This window comes from Symphodus melops (genome assembly GCF_947650265.1).
Source record: "Symphodus melops genome assembly, chromosome: 17".
NCBI lineage: Eukaryota > Metazoa > Chordata > Actinopteri > Labriformes > Labridae > Symphodus > Symphodus melops.
Window position 1 is genome coordinate 8,541,464 of NC_136707.1, and position 21,017 is coordinate 8,562,480.

The 21,017-nt window shown below is 40.8% G+C and overlaps 1 protein-coding gene across 3 annotated transcripts; it reads right to left on the minus strand.

Moving 5' to 3' along the window:
- Positions 1-385: 385 nt before the first annotated feature.
- cavin1a (caveolae associated protein 1a) lies at positions 386-20,748 on the minus strand. Of its 3 annotated transcripts, none has more exons than XM_079366793.1 (3): positions 20,710-20,748; positions 18,684-19,473; positions 386-3,541 (listed from the first exon to the last, which is right to left on the minus strand). In XM_079366793.1, the coding sequence occupies exons 2-3, from the start codon at positions 19,182-19,184 to the stop codon at positions 2,771-2,773; spliced, it is 1,272 nt and encodes a 423-aa protein (XP_079222919.1). In that variant the 5' UTR covers positions 19,185-19,473; positions 20,710-20,748; the 3' UTR covers positions 386-2,770. The 3 variants fall into 3 exon arrangements, with proteins under 3 accessions (XP_079222919.1, XP_079222918.1, XP_079222920.1); XM_079366792.1 differs by having other exon boundaries at positions 18,684-19,210; positions 20,710-20,742; XM_079366794.1 differs by lacking the exon at positions 20,710-20,748 and having other exon boundaries at positions 18,684-19,210; positions 19,351-20,389.
- Between the last annotated feature and the right edge of the window lie 269 nt (positions 20,749-21,017).

The window sequence follows — 21,017 nt, forward strand, 5'->3', positions numbered from 1 at the left end:
AGTGGACAGCTCTACTGTAGCCAATCACAAAGCAGTTTCAAAATACGGAGGCGGGATATTATATTAGGTTGGTCGAGAACGTCGTGTTTACTGCTGTCGCAACTGCGCTGTTCCCCGTATCAGACCCTCCCTGCTGATGCACGTCATAGTAGGCCAAAGCAGAAGGAGGACAGGCACGTCGACGAAACAGCCAGGCTGGAAGTCATCTGAATTACTGGCAGTGTCGACGTCATCAAGAGTGTAATAACACCAGTTCTGTTCAATATTGACCTCGCTCTTTTGTTATAGTTAATTGACTGCGCCTATAATTCTTACACTAAAACACACAGTAGGTGGAGTAAATATAAACATAATCAAAACGTACAAAAAAAAATCAGACAGTATGTTATTGGTAAGCTTTTATTAATACTGAATTGGAAAGCAAAACAAGGCCTCACACACATCAATGAAGGAAAGCTTCATTATTCTATTGAGAAGAATCAATTACACAAAGAGCAATGTTTGTGGCTGTCATTGTTTTTCAAAATGACAATATGTTTACAAGCTCTGTAACCTGCCCACGCTTATAGCAAGCTTAGTTAAAAAAAAAAAAAGGCTAATATACATGGTGGCAACAGTGCATATTTAATTTAAAAGGGACCATTATAATACAAATGTTTTAATGTGCAAACTGTTAGATAATGTGGATCTATTTTTTTTTAAACAAACAAGAAAATCTATTACTTTCAGGACCTATGTGAAGTCACAGGGCTACACTTCTGCAGCTTTATGAAACATGTTAGGAAATATGGTTTACATGTACACTTCCTCACACTCACAAACACACACACACACACACACAGACCAGACATATACAACCTTTTTCCTCTGTCCTTCTAACTGTTCTCTGCCTCGCTCAATGTTAAGAGGGAGCACTCTCCTTAATTGCATTCACCAACTCATTGATTATTTTAACGGTGATCCGTGCTGCACTGTTCCTACACACCATCACAATCACACACAGGCTCTAGGGATGAAACAGGAAACTGTACATTTCTCTTGTTTCTGTCCAGAGTGCCTGTTCCTTTGTGTATGCCATTACCACTGACACTATCCCAGAATCGTTACTATCCAATTATCATAACATTCTTTACCCCTTCAGATGAAGTACACAAGACAACACCTGTTTCTGCAAAACGTTTACGAATTGGGTGTTCATAAACTGATGTTTGGGTCAATTACAAAAATGCCACTCCATACATACAAAATACTGCACTGTATTACTTTGACTGTATTTGGGATCATATCTGCAGATTAATAACACATGTAGTCAGTCATCAACTGTCATGTTGGGTCTTGAGGCCGTCGTTTTTTAGCTTATAATTACAAAATAAAAATAGGGAAATTAAATGGGGACGTTCAAATTAACTATGAGCTGTGACCATGGTGACTAACTACAGTACAATCATGATAACAGTCATATTTAATCCCCTGCGTGCAAAAGTTTGCTATGTGAAAGTAGATAAGTACCACATGTTCAGATACAATAAATAAACCATGGTGAATTACACATCTATGCACTGCGGTTTGTAATTATTAAACCAGGCTCGGAATTGTAAAGATAAACTGCAGCAACAGTGAATTTCTAAAGCTCTTTGATATCAGCTTTATTTTGTTTTATATTATATATAACAGTTATGGAGGAACAACAGAATAAAGTAGACAAATAGCATATCTTTAAACTCATTGGTGGACTACTGAGTCGTTTAAAAATATATAATTCTTTATCAGTGTTTTCTTTTTAAAAAATTCAAAGCACAAATATGGACATGCAGGACGTTGATGTATATTAATGTTTCACTATTTACTACTTCCAGATGTCCAACATGCTACTTATGGTTGATTTTCTTTTACCTGCTTGGAAGGTGACCTGTAAATTAAATATACAGTATGTATACATTATACATCACTGATATAATTGATTAGAAAAAGAAAAAAAAAAGTTCTTAAAATAAACAGTCCAAAAGTAACCACAGGTGTTCAGTGTGGTATACTTTGTGCAAGATTTCATGTTCTATAAGTCGATTCGATTCTTAATTGTTTAAATGTATGCTGTATAATTCCGCTGACATCATACTGCAACTTTCATTTCATTTAAATTGTAATTGACATCGGCACCAAGTCACAAACGTTCAGGAAAATAAATATGCTTAAAATCCATTCCAGCTCATATCCTGTCCTGCTTCCTCAGGACTGTTTTCATCTCTCATGATGGCCTAAACATCGTCTATTTGTTCTTGATCTTATTGTGAATGTGCAAAACATCCCTTAAACCCTCAATTAACGCATACATCCCACCAACGGCCTCTGCTCACAGCACCTAATGTGCATATCATTCATGGAAAATAGTAAATAATACATTACAGCTCAGTAAAAATAAACTATACCTGTTTTCCTATAGTCACTCAATTTATCAAACAAACAGCAAACACCCTTAGTACTCAAATCTAAGATAACCAGTCAGCCTGAAGCATGTTTTAATGTTTACATGTGTGACGTTTTGTTTTTCTTATTTGTATTTTAAAGCAGAGAAAATATGAAAGTAATCCCAGTGTGGTACAATAAAAAGAGAACAGACAACACATGAGATGACATAGATTGAGATCACGTCTATGAAGTCTCTACGACTAATATTGTGTCCTTGTGTTTAGACTCATTTATCAAACGCTCTTCCCCTCTTCATCTTTTTTCTCTTTTTTCCCCCCCTATAGCCCTGCAGATCTGGGACGCTTTATTCACTTTGGGCCTTCTTTAGGTGCTCTGGCTCCACCATGACCAGCTGAGAGTCTTCATTCACCTCCAACAGAGCCTCCATCTCGGGGCTGTCGACGCTCACTAGCTCCCCTTCCTCCACCTCCACGTGCACTCCCAGGCCGTTCTCGTCTCCGACTGGCTCGCCGCCCGCTGTCTCGGTCACCTCTACCATCTCTGCGTTCTGCAGCACCTCCTCCTCACCTTCTCGGATCTTCTTCACATGGAAGGTGAAGGGAGGGACGCGGTACACTGTTGTCTTGGAGCGAGCGTAGACCGTGTGGTCGGGGGTTAGGGATTTCTTCACCTTGTCTTTGGAGCTCTTCATCTTCACCCTGCGCTCTAGGTTGGGTGTCATACGGGTCCCAAGCTTGCCAATCTTCATTTCAAGGCTGTGCTTAGTTTTCTCCATGTTGTCACGGGTCCTCTGTCTTGTTTTCTCCAGGTTCTCGCGGGTTCTTTGCTTGGTCTTCTCCAAGTTCTCCTTGGTTTTTAGCTTGGTCTTCTCCATTTTCTCTTTGGAGAAGGCTTTCTTTATGTTGTCCACTTGCTGCTTGGTGGTGCGTTGGAGGCGTTTGGTACGAGACTCCTCAATGATCTCTTCGATCTCCACCTCCTCGTCTGAATTGAGATTGTCGGGCAGACCCTCTTTACCCTCCTCGGGTATCTGCTCCAGCCCCTCCGCTGCTGTACCTTCAGCTACCATCTCTGCTGTCTTGGACTTGGAGGCCTTTGGGGGCTTCACTTGGTCCTAAGGGAGCAAAATGGGAAGGAAGAAAAAATGTATTGTGAGACAACAGCATCATATTAAGGGATACAGCTGTGTGAATAGAATAACATTTCAATGTCATATTCACACCAATACAGCAGACATGGTACATCGATTCATTGTATGACTCATTCAAATTTAATTTTTTTACCTTTAATGTGTCATGTGCAAATTATCCAAAGAAAGTAAAGTTAATAGAGTTTGGGTGAGTGATAAAATGTGAAAGATTCTCCACAGATTCATCAAAATATTCAGTGCGAGTCATGGAACTGCTTGTAGCTGGTGTAGAGTGCCATCTAGTGTTGACTTAACCAAATGTCAACGACTCCCAACTCCTGAAACCAAAGACGAGAAGCTGTCACAGTACTTGCATATTTCCTGTCATGCTGCAATAATTGTTGTAAACCAATTACACCTCTTTTCTTGTGATTATTCAAAAACATTTTTTTTTTTTTTTAGTTAAAGATGTTTATTACATTTTAATTCAGTTTTTATTTCACTGGAAAGCAAAATGCTCTTCCAATTCATATACATGTACACACCCAGTCAAATAAATGGATGTGTATATGTAGACGTAGGGTTATACATTACTTTTTCAAAAAAGCACTGATGGTAACTCGAGGTTTTCCCAATGACTCATAGCCTTCTCTGTCTAACATCTCCGTTCAAACAAAATGTGTGATACGAGACATCCATCTCTTACTTACTCTCGTAAAGCATAATCATCTGTAATTTAATCCCTCACCTCACCTCTTCTACCATCATTATCTGCACTGACTTATCTGTTGATACATTTCATTTTCAATTCATTTCAACTGATAAATGAGTCCATTCATTTCATAACTGTATTGTTACAGTACTCAAACTCAAAATGAGCAATTTATTTTTTAAAGGTTGCTACAGGATAAAACAACACATTTTCCAAGGCAGCTATTACCCGCCAAATTATTAGTAACCATCAGCATGTGAACACAAGCGAGCACCTTTAAAATCCAATCTCACTTGAAGCGTGATCACTCTTCCTCCCCCGCCTGGCTGTCACTTCTGATTAAACCTACTCTTACTCGCTACAATTCCACGTTTTGCAACACCTTCCCTTTCTCCTCCCATGTGTCACACGAAACAAGGACATCGTCCTCTTTAGAAGTCATGACTGCTTTTTAATAAAAAAAATAAAATAAACCCCCCCCCTGATCTTTGAAATACAGCTCTCTAACAGTTCAGTATGTTGAAGTTTGCAACATCAGAGGCCGTTACGACACAGACGAATCAATCCAGTTAAATTGTTGCAGGTTTGTTGTGTTATGATAGCACTGACTTGCAACATTTATCGGAATTTAAGAGCTTAATACAACCTAAAACTTCTGAAATAAAAAATAAACACCTGTTGAGTCACATAATCAGCACATCTCCCTGGGCACTTCAAATATTGTCACCCGATCCTCACATAAAAACGGACATTGCCTCCATATCTGATGCAGTGTATGATGTTGGCCTGGCTGGGCCGCTCTGTGTGGGTTTATTTTGGGCTGGCCTTTCCCTCTCTCTGGATTCCATCTATCGTTCTCTGGCTACCTGCCACTGCAGCTTTAAGTCCTACCTACCAACACCCCCCACCCCCGCGCCACATGAACCACCATCACCCTCTCAGCAACAGATAAACACAAGCCCCTGTCACCATGGCAACCACCTGCTCATGTTTTCTCTGGTGGGTGGTAAAATGTAGCTAGATAAACAGCTGACATCTCTCCAACAATTTACCGACATAGGGACCTTGGTTGCTCTCAGTGCATTACAATATAATTAAAATAAATGCTGCAGCTGCTTTGCAGAGATGGCTACATATGGAGCAAAGTGAGGCTGAGCGGAACTGAAATCAGTATGAGATATTTCCAACTGCATGAGCGCATCAACCGACCACAACAATGTCATCAGCTTTATTCAGACATAAAGATTAAAACTTTAACATTAACATGCTCACACTGACTTAAACTGATTAGGTGGCCACCGTCATGTGTTAACTCCACATTTAAAGTATGCACTTTCTGCGTCTCCGGTGTTTCTCAAGGAAACTAATAAAAGACAAACTTTGTGTTTAACAGTAACATATTCATCAGTACGCATACGTGTACACATTGGCCCTCAATAAACAGAAATGTAGACAGTTTTTTTTTTCCACTGTTAAAAAAAAAACTGTTAAAAAGGAGTGTCAGCTCAGAAGGCCTTCCCAGCCAATAGAAAAAGAGCAGTGCACAGCATCCTGGGAACAAATGATGTCATAAGACGGAGAAAAAGTCAAAGCCCAATGACATGTCACACCTCAACTCAGTGATGCACTGCCTAATCAGGCATCATTATTATCCAAACACTCAGACTCTTCTGACATCGATCAATCAAATGAATGGAAAAATAAAGTTCACTCCGACCAGGATTGGATCCATCTAGACCTCACTTACTGATGACTTTATGGTTCTACATGATGTTTGTTAAATTGTGACAATATTTTGATTGTAACAATGTTGTCCAATTAATAATTGGTATTGTAAAAGCCAGTGATATTTCTATGTCAGGGCGAAAGAAATAAAAATATTAAAAGTGAAAAAAAAAAAAAAAACAACCTGCGGATTGAACAGTGGAGTTCTATATTGAGTTATTTTTGATTAATTTGAGGGCAAAACGCTTTTATTTGTTAAAAAAAAAAAAAGAAGTCATATGCATCTTTTCATGTCTTACGTTCATCATTCAAAACACAAACATTTTCTTCTTTAACTGTTAAGGGAAAGTGACCTCAAGGGTGGAGGAAACAAAAATGTGTGATTAAAACGGAGGTGAGGAAAATGAATTATGTTTCTATTGAATACTGGTTACTCATTCAGCACTTCACACAAGCTTCACTAGAGTAGGACGTTGACAACTCCTTTCCCCACAGTGACAGTCATTTGAATGAAGCTTGCCTCCTCCTCCTCCTCCTCCTCGTGGGCCAATATTTATTTTTATTTTTTTTTAAGGTGGAAGTAATAAAAAAAGCCTTGCAGAAAACAAAATAAAAACTTTTTTTTTTACATTTTCAGATCATTTGATAATTTATCCCTCTATTTTTAGCATCACTTTTTAAAACTTAAAGTCCCTTTCCTCAAATAATAAACAATGTTCTGTGTTGTAAATACTAAAAGATGAATATAAGAAGTCAATATGGATCTTTTTTTTTTTTTAAATCAAACTGACCTTGAATTAACCGAGTCACCTTAAACAATTACAATAATTAATTACATTTTTTAATTTCATGCGTTCATCATTGAATGTTCATTACTTTCAGCTCTCGTATTTACATGAACATTAACACTCATGTAAAGAAAAACTGACTGAAAGTATAGAGAGTGTGAGATTCTTTGCTTTAAATGTGATCAGGTGAGGAGAACTTATGACAGTGGATAAAAAAATGCTGGTTTGCTATTTGCTACCAGTTGTTGGATATTGGCTGATATCTCAGGCTGGCTTAAGCTCTAACAGAGCACAAAGTAAAAGACTTGGTTATATTACAGTCACATAAAAAGAAACATCAATCTTTTATTAGATGTTCGGGGCTTATGTGAAAGCCATGTGCAAAATTAGAAATGAAACATGTTGGAACATTTTGTATTCTACACTCTAAAAACTCGACTCTGCCGACTGTATCTGTGGAGACTGATCATTATAGCAGCATAGTCTGTTTGGGATTCCCTGCCTGATTAGAAAACGAGACACAGGAGCGAGAGGAAGTCGCTCATTAGTGTTTCTCTATTCACTTTCTCTCTCCTCCCACCTACAAGCGATGGAAAAGTCTGCACTGTGTGTGTGTGTGTGTGTGTGTGTTTACTCACAGATGCCTTGGGATTGGTGACTGAGTGTTTGTGTTCTCCCCTCAAAGAGAGGGAGGTCTGTAGGTCATGTCAAAGAGAGGTATGAATCATAACTCATGGAAGAGTTGGCTTGAAGGCGTGTGGACCTCTCGCTCTGAGTGTGTCTGTCTGAGATGAACTGTTTGACTCGTCTTTCCAGGTGAAGTGAGTTTGGTTAGTGAGTCTCTCAGCGAGTTTTTTCTACACGAGTTTTCTCACTAACCTAAAACCATATTGGGCTGCATCATGAAAACAAAGATGATTATCTCTCGTCTCAAACGAGCACACAGTACAAAATATAAAACTAATGATGACATGGCTCACTGCACGATAGAATACAGATTATAATGTGCAGCAGAGGATTCATATGCTTCTTAGTCTGACTTCAAGTGAGCTCACAGGGTAGAAGATGTAAACAAACCCAGTACAGTTGTGGCGATGCAGTCATGTGTTGTGTTCTCCTCAGGGTAAACTCGAGACGAGCTCATACCTACAGTAAAATATGTTAATATATCAACCACAATGATATTTTATTATCTCAACATTATCCCAGACAAAATGTTCTCTGTGACTCATTTGCAGTCTGTGAAAATGTCACCACTGTCTGTTACCACGGACAACAGAGCGCACTGTGTTATCATTCTTAATCTCCATCCGCTATAACAAAACCTTCACTCATCCACCGCTCCTGCTTTGTTTCCTAATTACGTTGTCACAAGCAAATATTTGACCAATTAGCGGCGTTAGTAAAAGAAACATGTATTGAGTTGAAGGCGCATGTAACGGATTGTAACTAATCGAATCCCCTGTGAAACTGTGGGCTGTCTTTCTTTGCATGCACGTGTTCTGCAGTCAAAAACAGCTGGCTGTGTGTGTAGGTGTGTGTGTGTGTGCATGTGTGTACAGGGTTCGGTTCGGTTGCGTTAATAAAGAAATTATTAATATTTGAAAAGTATCTGTAGACAGTCATTTGTTATGATTAAAATCAAGATTTAAAATAATCTATTACAGTGCAAACGTGATCATTTATAACAGTATTTTTATATATATATATATACATATATATATATATATATATATACATATATATATATATATATATATATATATATATATATATATATATATATATATGTATTTATATATATATACAGACAGACACATACACATATACCCTGTAAGACCCTGTAATCCGAGATGTCAAGCGTTATCCAAGTAATTTTGGGATCGATAACTTTTGAGGTTTTATTTATTTATTTTTTACCATGATCTTAAACATCAGCATTGCAGTCCCTTGTTTAGGTACCAAATCCATGCACATAGACATTCACAATCCTGATCGAGCAACATGCATACAGAGACTTAACAACTTGTTCCCTTGTACATAAACACACACATGCAGACAGACAGACACACACACGCAGACACACACACCATTCCCTTTAAGGCAGCGTGATGAAAGGCCTCTCCGGTGAGTCACTGGAGCAGCTGTCTGATCCTGTCCAGTCCTCTCAGCTGTGCACTTAGCTTTCACAATGAGTGATATCACAGCCCCGTGTGCCCCCGTCCAGGATGGAAAAGGCCAAATGAGTGATCGGCATGAAACAGAGGTGGATGGTTGCGTGTAAGAACCCTGTTAGAGGTCTGAATCGCATCGCTTCGATCCCCTAAAGGCTGCTAGGAGGCTAAAATAAGGATGCTAATGTGCTCTGGACATTAATATTAATGCCACCCACACTTGTGACTAAGGCTCAAACAATTCACAGATGAGTGGACCAGCCGCCCACTGCCTTTTGTGGATGACTCATATGACAAAGGGAAACATATAATTCTGTTTCATAAAGCTCTCTTTCCCTCTTTAGAAGAAGCTGTTCTGATGTTGCCGTGGATCCTGCAGGTATTGGAGAAATGAACAGACATGGACAGATTCCTTCAAAGACAGAGGGGCTCTGTGTACCATCTAGGCAGGACGTCATGTTACGGTGCACACCACAGGCAGGGAGTTCCTTGGTTTTTTCAGCCATGGTGATTTGTGATTTCACACACAGACTTGAAGGGGGGGAAACCCTTTTCCACAAGTCAGTCTCCCACCGTCCACAACTCTGAAACCACAGGAATCCAAGGGCCCACGCAAAGACGGAACATTTACGTTTCCATTCACGCCTCTGTGTGGACTAGAAGCTGCACTCCTGGAATATATGATATAAGTATCCTTTTAGTTTCTGCCATGCAATAAACAGCTTTCTGTTCAGTCCCTTGATTGGAAAAAAATTGTCAGCAAAACCTGAATTTCTGTGTCCTGCTGCTGCTGCAGCGCTGCAAGTCATTTTCAGTTTCAGCCTCTCACTTTGCTATTCTGCAGGTTAATGTGAAATGTGTGTGTATGTCGGGGCATGAATGAGCTGCCAACATGAAAACACGGCTGGGCTCAACCTTAGGAAACTGCAACTATACCGACTCCCTTAAGGCCAATATTATGATTTATGACTGAAGACGACTGCCAAATCACATCTGGAGGCACAAGTAGAGAGGCAGATCAGCCAATCAGCTCTGCTGCTTTCTACTGAACTGAGCTATTGTTTGTGGAATACCGACTAATGCCACAGCGGCATTAAGGGTGGAAAAACAGACAGACTGCAGAGCTTTTAGATCAATGGTTTTAAAGGGTGCTCCTTTTTTTTTTTTTGTTTAACATGAGCCATTACTGACTGTTCTTTTTTTTTTGTCCTTACTTGAAATAAGTGTCTTATACCCTATGGGCTTTGAATGTTTCGTAAAGCTTATTCAATAGTTTAGAGATATAATGTAGTCCAAAGTTTCACCTTTAAAGTGTGCCTTGTACCCTAGAACATAATTGAAGTGTGATGCCTATTATTTATAGATTAATTATCCTTAACATCCATGCGCATGCTAAATCTATTCCCAAGGGTACCTAACCCACGGAGAGCGGTGGCACACCCTCAGTGACAGCCTATAACTCACATACCAATGACAAGAACAGAGAGCCGTATACCACCAGGGTAACCTGACACATCCCAGACACAAACTCTCACACAAACTCTTTAGTCGCATAGGTCGCTCTCTTTTTTTTTTTTTTTAATAGCTCATGAATGCATGCTGAGTTAACAGCTTGTGTATACATGAAATCAAAGGGTTTTAAAAAAGACATTTTTAGTGGTAGCTAGATTTGCAGGTAACTTCAAAGTCCATCATGAATCCTAAAGCTAAGGCTGGATAGTAAAACGCATTCATTTGAATTGAAGTCCAAACATAAACACTTTTATAACAATTAATCAATCCCTTTTTTTTTTTTTTGCCGCTGGTGGCTAAATTCAGAAACACGCTATGGAAGGAGACACTACGCTGCTGCGTGTGTATTTATAATCAAAAGCAACATAGCAGTTGCCTCTTATGTGCAAACTCGTTTGGCTAACTTTGTATTTGGGCCGTGATGAAGGGTGCGCCTACAAATCTTGGACTAAACAGCGCGGAGGCTATCGGCAGCTCCCTGCATGTGTGATGCTGTACGAGGATGAGGACACATTTCTGTTTGGCAGCCAGGGTGCCGGATGACAACTACCACTATTCAAATCTACAGCCGACCAGATTGGTCTCCCAGGTGGAAAACTCCTGTCTGCTGCTGTGAGATGGGAGTATTTTTATTTTTAAGACCAGAGGTTAGCTAAGTCCTGAGATCAGGCATCAGGACACATGCCATTTAGTGTTTCAATGATTGAAGAAGAACAGGCTCTCAGGCTATTGAACAACCACAACAACTCCTACTTTACTAAACAACGGATCTAATAATTGATGGTAGCGATAACGCACATGCGCTGATCCCACATGCGGGAAAAGCATGGATGATGTTTCAGCTGTAAAACCTCATATCCTCATGTGAGGAGTTCATGGAAGGCCACCGTAACTCTATCAGCAGATCCAAGTCCTGTAGCTTAAACGTGCACGCAAATATTGCTGGGACGGGATCAGCTGTTAACACATTCAACAAAGTGGGGGGGAAAAAAAGGCAAAAATCCCTCAGGTGGGTACAAGCTCAGCAGGAACACAGATTCTTGTGTCGGATTAAAGCAGACACTCCAGGTGGTGCAGGTTCCAGGACTCTCCAGTTTCCTCCTGTAGTGTCGGCTTTAATCTACTTTTTTAATAGCATCAAATGAACGCTTCAAAATAAACTTTTTAGAACACAAAATGGAGCGATTATAACTATCATGATGAAACCAGGTTTGAGAGAAATGAACCTGAAGTGCATTCTAATTTTTTAGTTTGAATAACGTCCTTTATGTAAACATAGAGGAGGCGGGGTTTGTATATAGTATAACAGGTCGTATGGGGAGCTGATTCGTTAGCTCAAAATCCTTTACAATGATTGGCTGTTTGCATGGTTCTAGGCGGGACTTGTCCTACAAATTGTGACTTTGGCAGGGAAGCACATTACATTCATATACAAAAATAACATCTTCTGTTTATCTGAATTAAGAGTTATGTTTTTAAGAAGAAAAACCCCCCAACTCAATTAACCAAAAAAAAGCTAATTTCACAACAAATATTTTGTCTATTCACAAAAACAGAGATGTTTTATTCTTCATGAAAATTGAATAAACCGGTAATTTATAAATATAATTTTAACTATAATTTTGAGATAATTTGGTCATTAATTGAGAAAAAAACAGAGCACTAAGACTGGAAACAGAGTGATTCAGAGGAGTGAATGTTCTTGAGTACATTTTAAAGTTAAGCAGCTGAGCCTGTCCATTAGGGGTTCATCTAGTTCAATTATAGGTGCTGTCCAATTTATTTTAATGGAATATTTTGACACAGCAGGGCAAGCTGGTACTTCCTGTTTCCTTTTCAAGTGATTCCAAGCCAAGTTAAATGATTTAAATGCATGAGTGGTACCATCTAATTAGACTATTTGCCAGACATCTTAAAAATGCTTTACCCCAAATGTTATTCTATCCCCTGGAAAAAAAAAAAAAAATAGTCTGATTTTAAACACATATGTCAATGCCTGCTTGCATGCAATCCTACAAACATGATCTGCTTGACAACATTTGAAATGCAGAGTCTCCCACACCACTAAGTAATGGAACTCAGAACTGGCTCAACATAGAAGCTGACATGCAGCAGCGAAATGTGGAGCCTGCCAGATATCTTTCCACCAGCATGGGAAAGAGGAGCACACCAGGAGGGAAGGACAGAAAGGAGAGAGCGGTGTGTAAAAGTAGTATACAAGTGTGGCAGCAAATACTGAATGAGCCGTGCCCTTGTCTCAGATAAGATCACTGTGTGGGAGTAGAACAAGCTCATCTGACCGACAGAGAGAGGGAGGGAGTGATCCGGGACAGAAGAGAGGAGAACAAGTGGGCCTGTTGAAAGGAGAAGCAAGCAGATGCCGGCGGAGTGAATCACATCGCAACGTTGGTGTCTGCTGGTCGAGTGTTTTTCGGTTAAGTTGGTGCTCTTGACAGCCAGTTGTCGCCGATGTGTTTCACAACGGTCACTCTCTGTAACGAGGCTGAGAACCCAGATACACCGCCACCAAAAAAAATAAAAAATCAGCAAGCTGAAGTGGCAAAAAAAGCTTGGCTGGAGAACTTTGGAGTAAGTGGAATTGAGTTATGATATAGTCTGGGCAGGGCTATATAGGCTTTTAAAGAGAAGTGGGCAGGGCTTGTTGGCGGGGGTCTGAGCTCTGTGAGGCTGCTGTGGAATAAGCAGACGGTAACTGAGAGGTCTTACATCTCACTGATAGAGTGAACCACATGGATATCACTGTCCTTGAGCTGCGGCCAAACACACCCTGATTCCAGACAGCAGTACTGTCTCACACCCTGATGGACTCTCACGTTGCACGACTGAGATTGATCCACATAATTAAATAGGCAATGCCACATTGTGAAAGCAACACACACGAGTCCCCGTGAATGACAGGCTGAAGCACAGTATAAATAAAGCAAACATCTGACCTCTCACACTGCTGTTTGTTTTCTGTGGAAACCTTTAAGTAAGTCATCTCAAAGAATGATGACATTTTACAGACAATGTTTTAACCTGATTGCGTGTTCACAGGTCTCATTACAGTGTGTATGCAAAACGATAACATATGAAACACATGAAATGTGGCTAAAGAAAAGGCTGACACAAATCTGATCTATTTCCAAAAGAAAGGCCCTGCACCTCTCTGGGCAGAAGAGGAAAACAAAAATGCAAGTACCACTTGGTAACAATTCGATAAAACTAAAGTATTAATGTGTAAAAAAATAATAATTTATTAAAGTTGGCAAAGATTCACGTTCACTATGTTGCGTGAGAGTGGGGAACATGTGTAGGGCTGAGCTGAGATTGTGTTTCGTGCCAGCTGAAGTTTTTTTAGCCAGCGTCAGTTTAAGCTAGCTGAAAGCCAGGACGAATTCTAAAATCTGCCATCTGTATGATGTGCGGGAGACGAGGCGCCCTGTGATTTTTCCCGGTGAGAAAAAACACGGATGGCGTCACAAAATTTGACAATGGAAAATGTAATGAATCACGGAATTGACATTCTTCATCGTCAAATTCGGGGATTCCATCCGTGTTTTCCTCACCGGGGAAATCACAGCGGGCCTTAGTATCCCGTTCATCACACACAGGAACACCAGGCATCACGCGCACCTGTTTACTATTAGTGCAACACACACAACACTGTCCAGGATCAGAACGGACCACAGACTCAAAATATACAGACCACATCTTTATGGCCGGGAACGCACATGATCTGCACAAATGATCAGTTGAACTTTTCTCCATTCACTCGCACTGTGTTTGCACGCATCAAGACTTACTAACATTAAGATAGTCACGTATCACACAGCCGGTTGTAGTCTGTGAACTCACACAGTAGTTCACCGACGCATTTTTGTCTGAAGTTTGTAATGTTGTCATGCAGAGGGTTGCAGAGATGGCCTGGGCACTACAACCTTTTTTCAAAAATAAGGGCAAGCAAATTATATATATATATACATACATACATACATACATACATACATACATACATACATACATACATGCATATATATATATACATACATATATATATACACATATAAAATCATTTCTCAATCCCCTGATTTGATCTTTAATCTGTTGTTTAATCCACTGGAACACCCCGTAAACAATTAAAATTAAACAAAAAAATATCTTGGAAATAAATAAATAAATCTTGCCAACTGATGTGGAAGAAATAAATTCTTTTTTTTGTTTTTTAAATCAGTACAATAATACGCAATTCCTTTCGTTTGTGTCAAATGATTCATTTCCTAAGTAAGTAGCTATGTAATAAACGGGACAAGATTTAGTGAGGGTAGTTCAAGCAGACAAACCTCTTCAGCAGCATTCGGACCTTAAGAACATCAGCTGTGCAACAAACTTCATTTGAGTCTTTTCATCGTATGACATGAGAGGAAAAGGACGTGAAAATGCTCAATTACTAAACACCCTGAACGTTTTTACATCGTCTTATAATGTTTTTTTTTTTAAATCATGCCTTAAAGAAACCTCATATGACAAAAATCATCAGACTGATGTTTTTTCATGAACTATTTTATCCCTGTATTTATAAACAGGACATCCAATAACTATTAGCCGCACACTTACAGGAAATTAGACCTGAGGGAGGGAGATGAAAAGCTGCAAATATGAGACGAACAGTAATAGGGAAATAAAGGTGGATTTGTTTGGAGTGCTGGCGATTCTTGTGGATAGACAATCAGGCGATGACAACAGGAGCAATACGAGCCGTGCAGATAACTGAGGAAGGTGTGAAAGCAGAGACATCTCGGATCAGCAGCCAGTTGTGTTTCCTCGGAGCTCTGATGACTGACTGGTTGTTCCTTCTTCAGATGAAGACCCCCAGCTGCTGCAGGCTCACTTCTCAGGGATTTGTCGTTCTAAAAGCCCAGAAGAGTCTAAAGTGTAATGAGGAGAGATGCGCGACAGTTGTCCCTCACATTCTGTCATATTGTATTCCCCCGAAGCACAAGCGTAGCTCTGTCAACACAGCTCAGCTGTTCATCTCAACAAACGTTGATTTTGCTGATCCGGTGGAGTCAAACCATTTGTAGCATCAGTACATAAAGACAGGCTGACTAAACGCTGTCAGATGATTGATGCATCGTCTAATTTACAATAATGGAATGCTCTTACAATCACCGTGGTGTAGTTTGAGGTACTTCACTGGACTCGTCGTTATGCTTCTTAATTCGAGCCTGGTATGAGTCTGGAGCCTCTCCGTTCAATTTTTTTATTTTTATTTTTTAATGGAGTTTCTCAGCAGGCAAAACCAAAACGCCTTCAATAAGAGCGTCCGTACTTGACTTCTCAGTAAAAGCAGCAGACACTTTCCATTCATATGGAAGCGCGAGCGCTGTTGAATTTGTTTAAGAACGGATTAAAAACATGGATTCACACATGAACGTACCATCAGCACAGGTGCACTCCAGACTTCTATTCCGCCACAAATACGGCTTCTTCAAAGCTTCTTCTACATTTATAAAGTGGAAGATATTTATTGCTTGTCAGATTTCGGAAACAATTTGGAACGTGACATTAGTGATACTTACAAACAGAAATGTAAAAACAGGACGTACTCCGAAAAAGGATCTTCTGCATCACCTCGATCATTTTGACATCCTTCGATTCAAAAATGTTGAGTTCAGGACTTGCAGCATGATGTCAGCTTTTTTTAACGTCTTCCAGCCCTGCTGATTTACGACGTGCTTTCACTCAACATGTCACGGTAACCCCCTCCTTCAACCTGTGTGGGAATCGCGCGTGCTACCACCGCTTGCAGGTTTAATTATAAAGCGTCTCTTGTCAAAGTTGTTGCGTGACAGAAACTCCGGGCTTTGAGCGTCTATTCTCAGAGCGCGGGCCGAGTGACAGAGGAGGAAGCTGCGGCACCTGCAGCCGAGGCAGAGGAAACCGTCCCGCACAGCACGAGTAACGCTGCGAATGTTTCACTTGTCTTACTCAAATTTGAGCTTCACTTGACACTGACGCTGCGAGTGAAAGGCGATACGGATGAGGACGGGCCACACACAAACGCACCGAGTTTGAATTCTGCCGGAGACGCGGCTGTGGCTTCCTTTTTGTTTTATCCACGAAACCTTTACAGTATGCACACGCCTACTTTAACCCCGATCTCATCCTTAACCTACTTCAAAACGTGTCCCACTCTAACACATTAACACACAAACAGACGCTTGTAAGGGGTGAAACCTGACTGAGAGCCAGTGTTGATTTGCAACGGTGCCAATATCTGAGCGGCCTAAATGTCCCTCAATTAAACGGGCCCCCGCTGCAGCCAGAAATAGATCGCTGCCGCTCAAAAACAGCTTCTGCAACCTCGACGTGACAGCTCCTTTCCTCCGAGGTTCAGACTGAGAGAGCGGTACGGTAACGGAGCGTTTGCCGAGGAGATCTCACCAACAGGTAGATCTTCACCGGAGGATTTATTTTCCATCTGCTGAGACGCCATTCAAACTGGGAGTGCTTCGCTCAGCCTGCGTGTTGACGTCACTCTGGTGAAAGAGATCGCAAAACATAAGTGAGAATGCGCTGTGTTGCCAGGCAACATATCGCCATACTGTTGGGCGGCTGTGGCTCAGTGGGTCGAGTCGGTCGCCTCTCAACCGGAAGGTCGGATCGTCCTCGGGCGAGACACTTAACCCCCGAGATGCTCCCGCTGCTTCGTCGGCAGTGCAGGAATGTGACGGTCACTTTACATAGTAACCTCAGCCGCCAGTGTGGTCTGCCAGGTACGAGTGCTTGAAGTTGTCAGAAGCGCTAGAAAAGCTCAAGGTTGAGATCGGATTTAGAAAAAACTGAGATCGTACAAGACAACACGTAAAAAAAAAAGTCAAAGTTTGCACATTTCAAATCCGATCAGATGAGTCAGATCAATAAAACGGCCCAACACACATCTGGGATCAAAACTACATTATTTGCAAATGAACTGTCAGTACAAAAACAAATGTATACGAGACCTTTCACACTGGATACAGTGATCCTGATCATCATATAGATAAACCTAACAACAGAGCTCTCCTTGCTTTTTTAAAACAGTGGCAATGATGTTACCGGGTTTCAGTACAGTGTCCAACACTGACAACTGCACACAGACATGCTGCTGAAAAGGCTGGCAGTAAACCACCCGACAGTGTCACAAACAGCAGGAGGCACCTGCTTTACACAGTAATTTATTAGGGCCGAGTATCTATGATTGGATTTCTGTTAGATACCAATAGTGTAATGTGCTCCGACAGAAGACGGCCATGGAGGGGCTCCAGCGAGCCTGCCACCACACCAATCGTGCAGCTCGAGAGTTGTCAAGAAAAAAAAAAAAAAAAAAAAAAAAAAAGCGTCCACTTTTTCCAGCTCAAAAGTCTCCACGTTATAATGTAGAGTGAGGTGCGTGAAGTAGCGCCAACCTTCATTTGTAGTTTCATGTTCTCTAGGTGTTCAATGCCCGAAATCTGAAAAACTCAGCGATCCTGAGAAATCTTCACGAACAACAAACCGACATCTTCATCTCTGAAGGCAGCAGCCTGCCAAACTGTCTCTCTGTGAGCAGCCTGGAGCTGCAGGGCGTTGGTCCTGTCTCAAGTAGCCCTTCATGCCTGTCTTTATAGGCCTAATATTTTTATTTACACCCACAAGTCTTTATATAGTGTCATTTGGTAATGGAGTCCAGTAGAGTGGGACACATCACTACCTGCCTTCTTTTTCCATGGAAGCTGGAATTTCTTATTGGAACCCACCCCTCAACTAAACAACAACTGCTTGGAAATAGTGGATGGCAGTGTCGTGGTCTTAATAAGCATTACATCAACTTTTAGGAAAAACTTATCCAACCTCTCGGTCATGGAAGCTTTTGGCTACGACCCTCCATCCTCAGAAACTCTTAACGCCTCTTTGAGTGTTCACCGCTGAGGGTGAACTCGAGCTGCTGTGTGACACTAACTCGCTCTGTGATTGTGAGGTCAGAAGTCGCTCGGACGCTCCTCAGAGGAAATCTCACACTTCCTCTAAATTTTGATTTGTAATGCGGGTCATGCAACACAGCCCTTTTTTTTTTTTGTACTGCAAGATTAGCTGAAGTAAACGTGTTTTTCACCACATGTGGACTTATTATGATTACCTCACTGTAACTAAATAAGAGATGATAAGCTGATACACACGCGCTGCAGCCTCACCTGATAGATGAGGACTTTGAAGTTGCGTCTCTTGAGCAGCTCGCTCTCGTTGCTCTCCAGCTTCTTGATCTGGCCCGCCTGCTTCTCCAAGTTGCTGCGCACCGTCTTCACATTGACGCTGACCTTGCGAACCTTTTCCAGCATCTTGTTGACCGTGTTGGCCGTGGCGACGTGGTTCTTCGACAGCTTGGCCAGCTCCCCTTGGATGGACGACACCGACTTCTCCATGGATTCCTGCCGAGCCTCGAGGCCATTCTGGGTCACCTGGATCTGGTCTACCACCCCGATGATCTTATCGAGCAGGGACAGGACCATGATCCCGTTCATCTGGGCTTCACTCTTGCCGCTCGGACCAGACGCCAGCAACAGGTCTTCCCCATCAGCGGGGTGGCCTTCATCGACTGCAGGCTCAGTGGCAGCACACACCAGAGCAACCTCCTCGTCGTCATCATCATAGGCCTCTTCTGTTTGGTGTTTCTTCATGACACCTGTATCCGCCATGGCTGTCGACTCCAAGCACACACTGTCTGCTCAGTAGAGATAAAAATACACTCGTGAAAGACAACCTGCAGGTGCCACCCTGCTCAGTCTCTACTCCTCTTTTCTTTCTTTCACAAACTTTCTCAAACTTTTTCTACTCCACCTGACGCTCAAACTTTCTCTTCACCTTCGGTCTCACGCACGGTCTCTCTCTCTCTCTCTCTCTGCTCTGGGATGCCAGCCAGCCAAGGGGAGTATAGGGCCTCTCACAGACGAGGCATGTGTGCCCCGACTCAAATGCCTCTGCTCCCTGTGAAACCACTCAGTCAAACTTTTCCCTTCTTACACCAGCCCCCCGCCCACAGCTCCCCCTGCTGCTCCACCCAGTTCTGTCCCCACAGGGCAGCCTGCATCCAGACTCCACCTCTCATGGTGACATGACACCAGAGGCCAGTACCTTTAAAACAGCCGTTTTCAAAAACAAACACTTGACAGTTAAGCAAAGGAAAAATGTGTACATTGAAAATAAAACACAAGTTATAAAGTTTGAGAAGTGAAAAGCATATTGCTCTGCTGTCTGTATTTCAGTATTGCTCACAGACAGTCATATTATTAAAGTCAATAGCTTCTTTTTTACATTTAATTTATTGCCCTGGTTTCACTAATGGAGTAATGAGATATTGTACAAACAAAGCAACACAAAGCTGTTCTTACTGACATTAATGCTGTTTTTTTCACAGGAGCGAATTAATATTTTAAAACTCAGAGTAGGCCTAAATTCAACATGTCTACTGCCTCCTAGTGATCATAATCGTAACTGCAAAACTATAATAAACAAAACAAACAAAAAAACGTGGTGAACGATTAAACACGTTAGACAAATGCTTGTGACTTGTTTAAATCATCAAAAACCAACAACTTCATCTATTTTGTCTTTCTCATCAGTATATTGAGTATGACTTAGAATGACTATGTCTTTAATTCAATAACAATATTTTTGAAATAAAACAATTGTTTTCTCATCGAAGTTTTTTCAATGTCAACGGTAGCTGACAGAATAGCTAAAATACAAATTGTTTTAAATGTAAAATAACCTTATATTAAGTAAAGCCCCTGACTTCCTAAAATCCTATGATATACTTTAACAATTAATCCGTTTGTTTAACATGAAGTGTTACTTTCCCAGAATTTCTGGCTTGATTTTTTTTTTTTTAACTCGCCTGTCTCTTCCTCAAACGACCCTTTTAAAATGCAGTAATATCTATCAATTAATCTACTTATGTAATCAAATAAAGTCGAAGTGTGATGACAAATGTACTGCCCTCAGCACCGTTTAATACCAAATAATGATTTTAAGCAGTTTTATCAAGTATTGAGTGTCCTCTTGGGGTATCTTATTTTTACCGGTTTGAATCTTCATTTTAATACATAAATACAATCCAAATACATTCACCCTCTTTCGAATTCATTAATCAAGAAATTATCCTAAAGTTATTGTCAATTACTGAATGAAAAACATTTATACGGATTACTTACATCTACCCACATGTTACGGCCATGTAGGCCCATTGTGAACAAACACTTTGGCAATAACAATTAATTTGACCTTTTTCAAGGCGTTTGAATCTCTCCAGTCACGTCCTCCGTAATACAAGCTGAAAATATACACTGCAAATAGTGTTGCTAACTCGCAGTTATGTTTTTCCAATTTTAATGGGATAGTACTGGTTTACTTTGTGACAGCAGAAGTTTCGTTAACTAGGCGAAATTTAAGACGAAAATGAAATTAGATAGTAAGAAACTTAGCTAGCAAACTAGCCTACGCGTCACATCGAAGCAACAATTTAATTTATG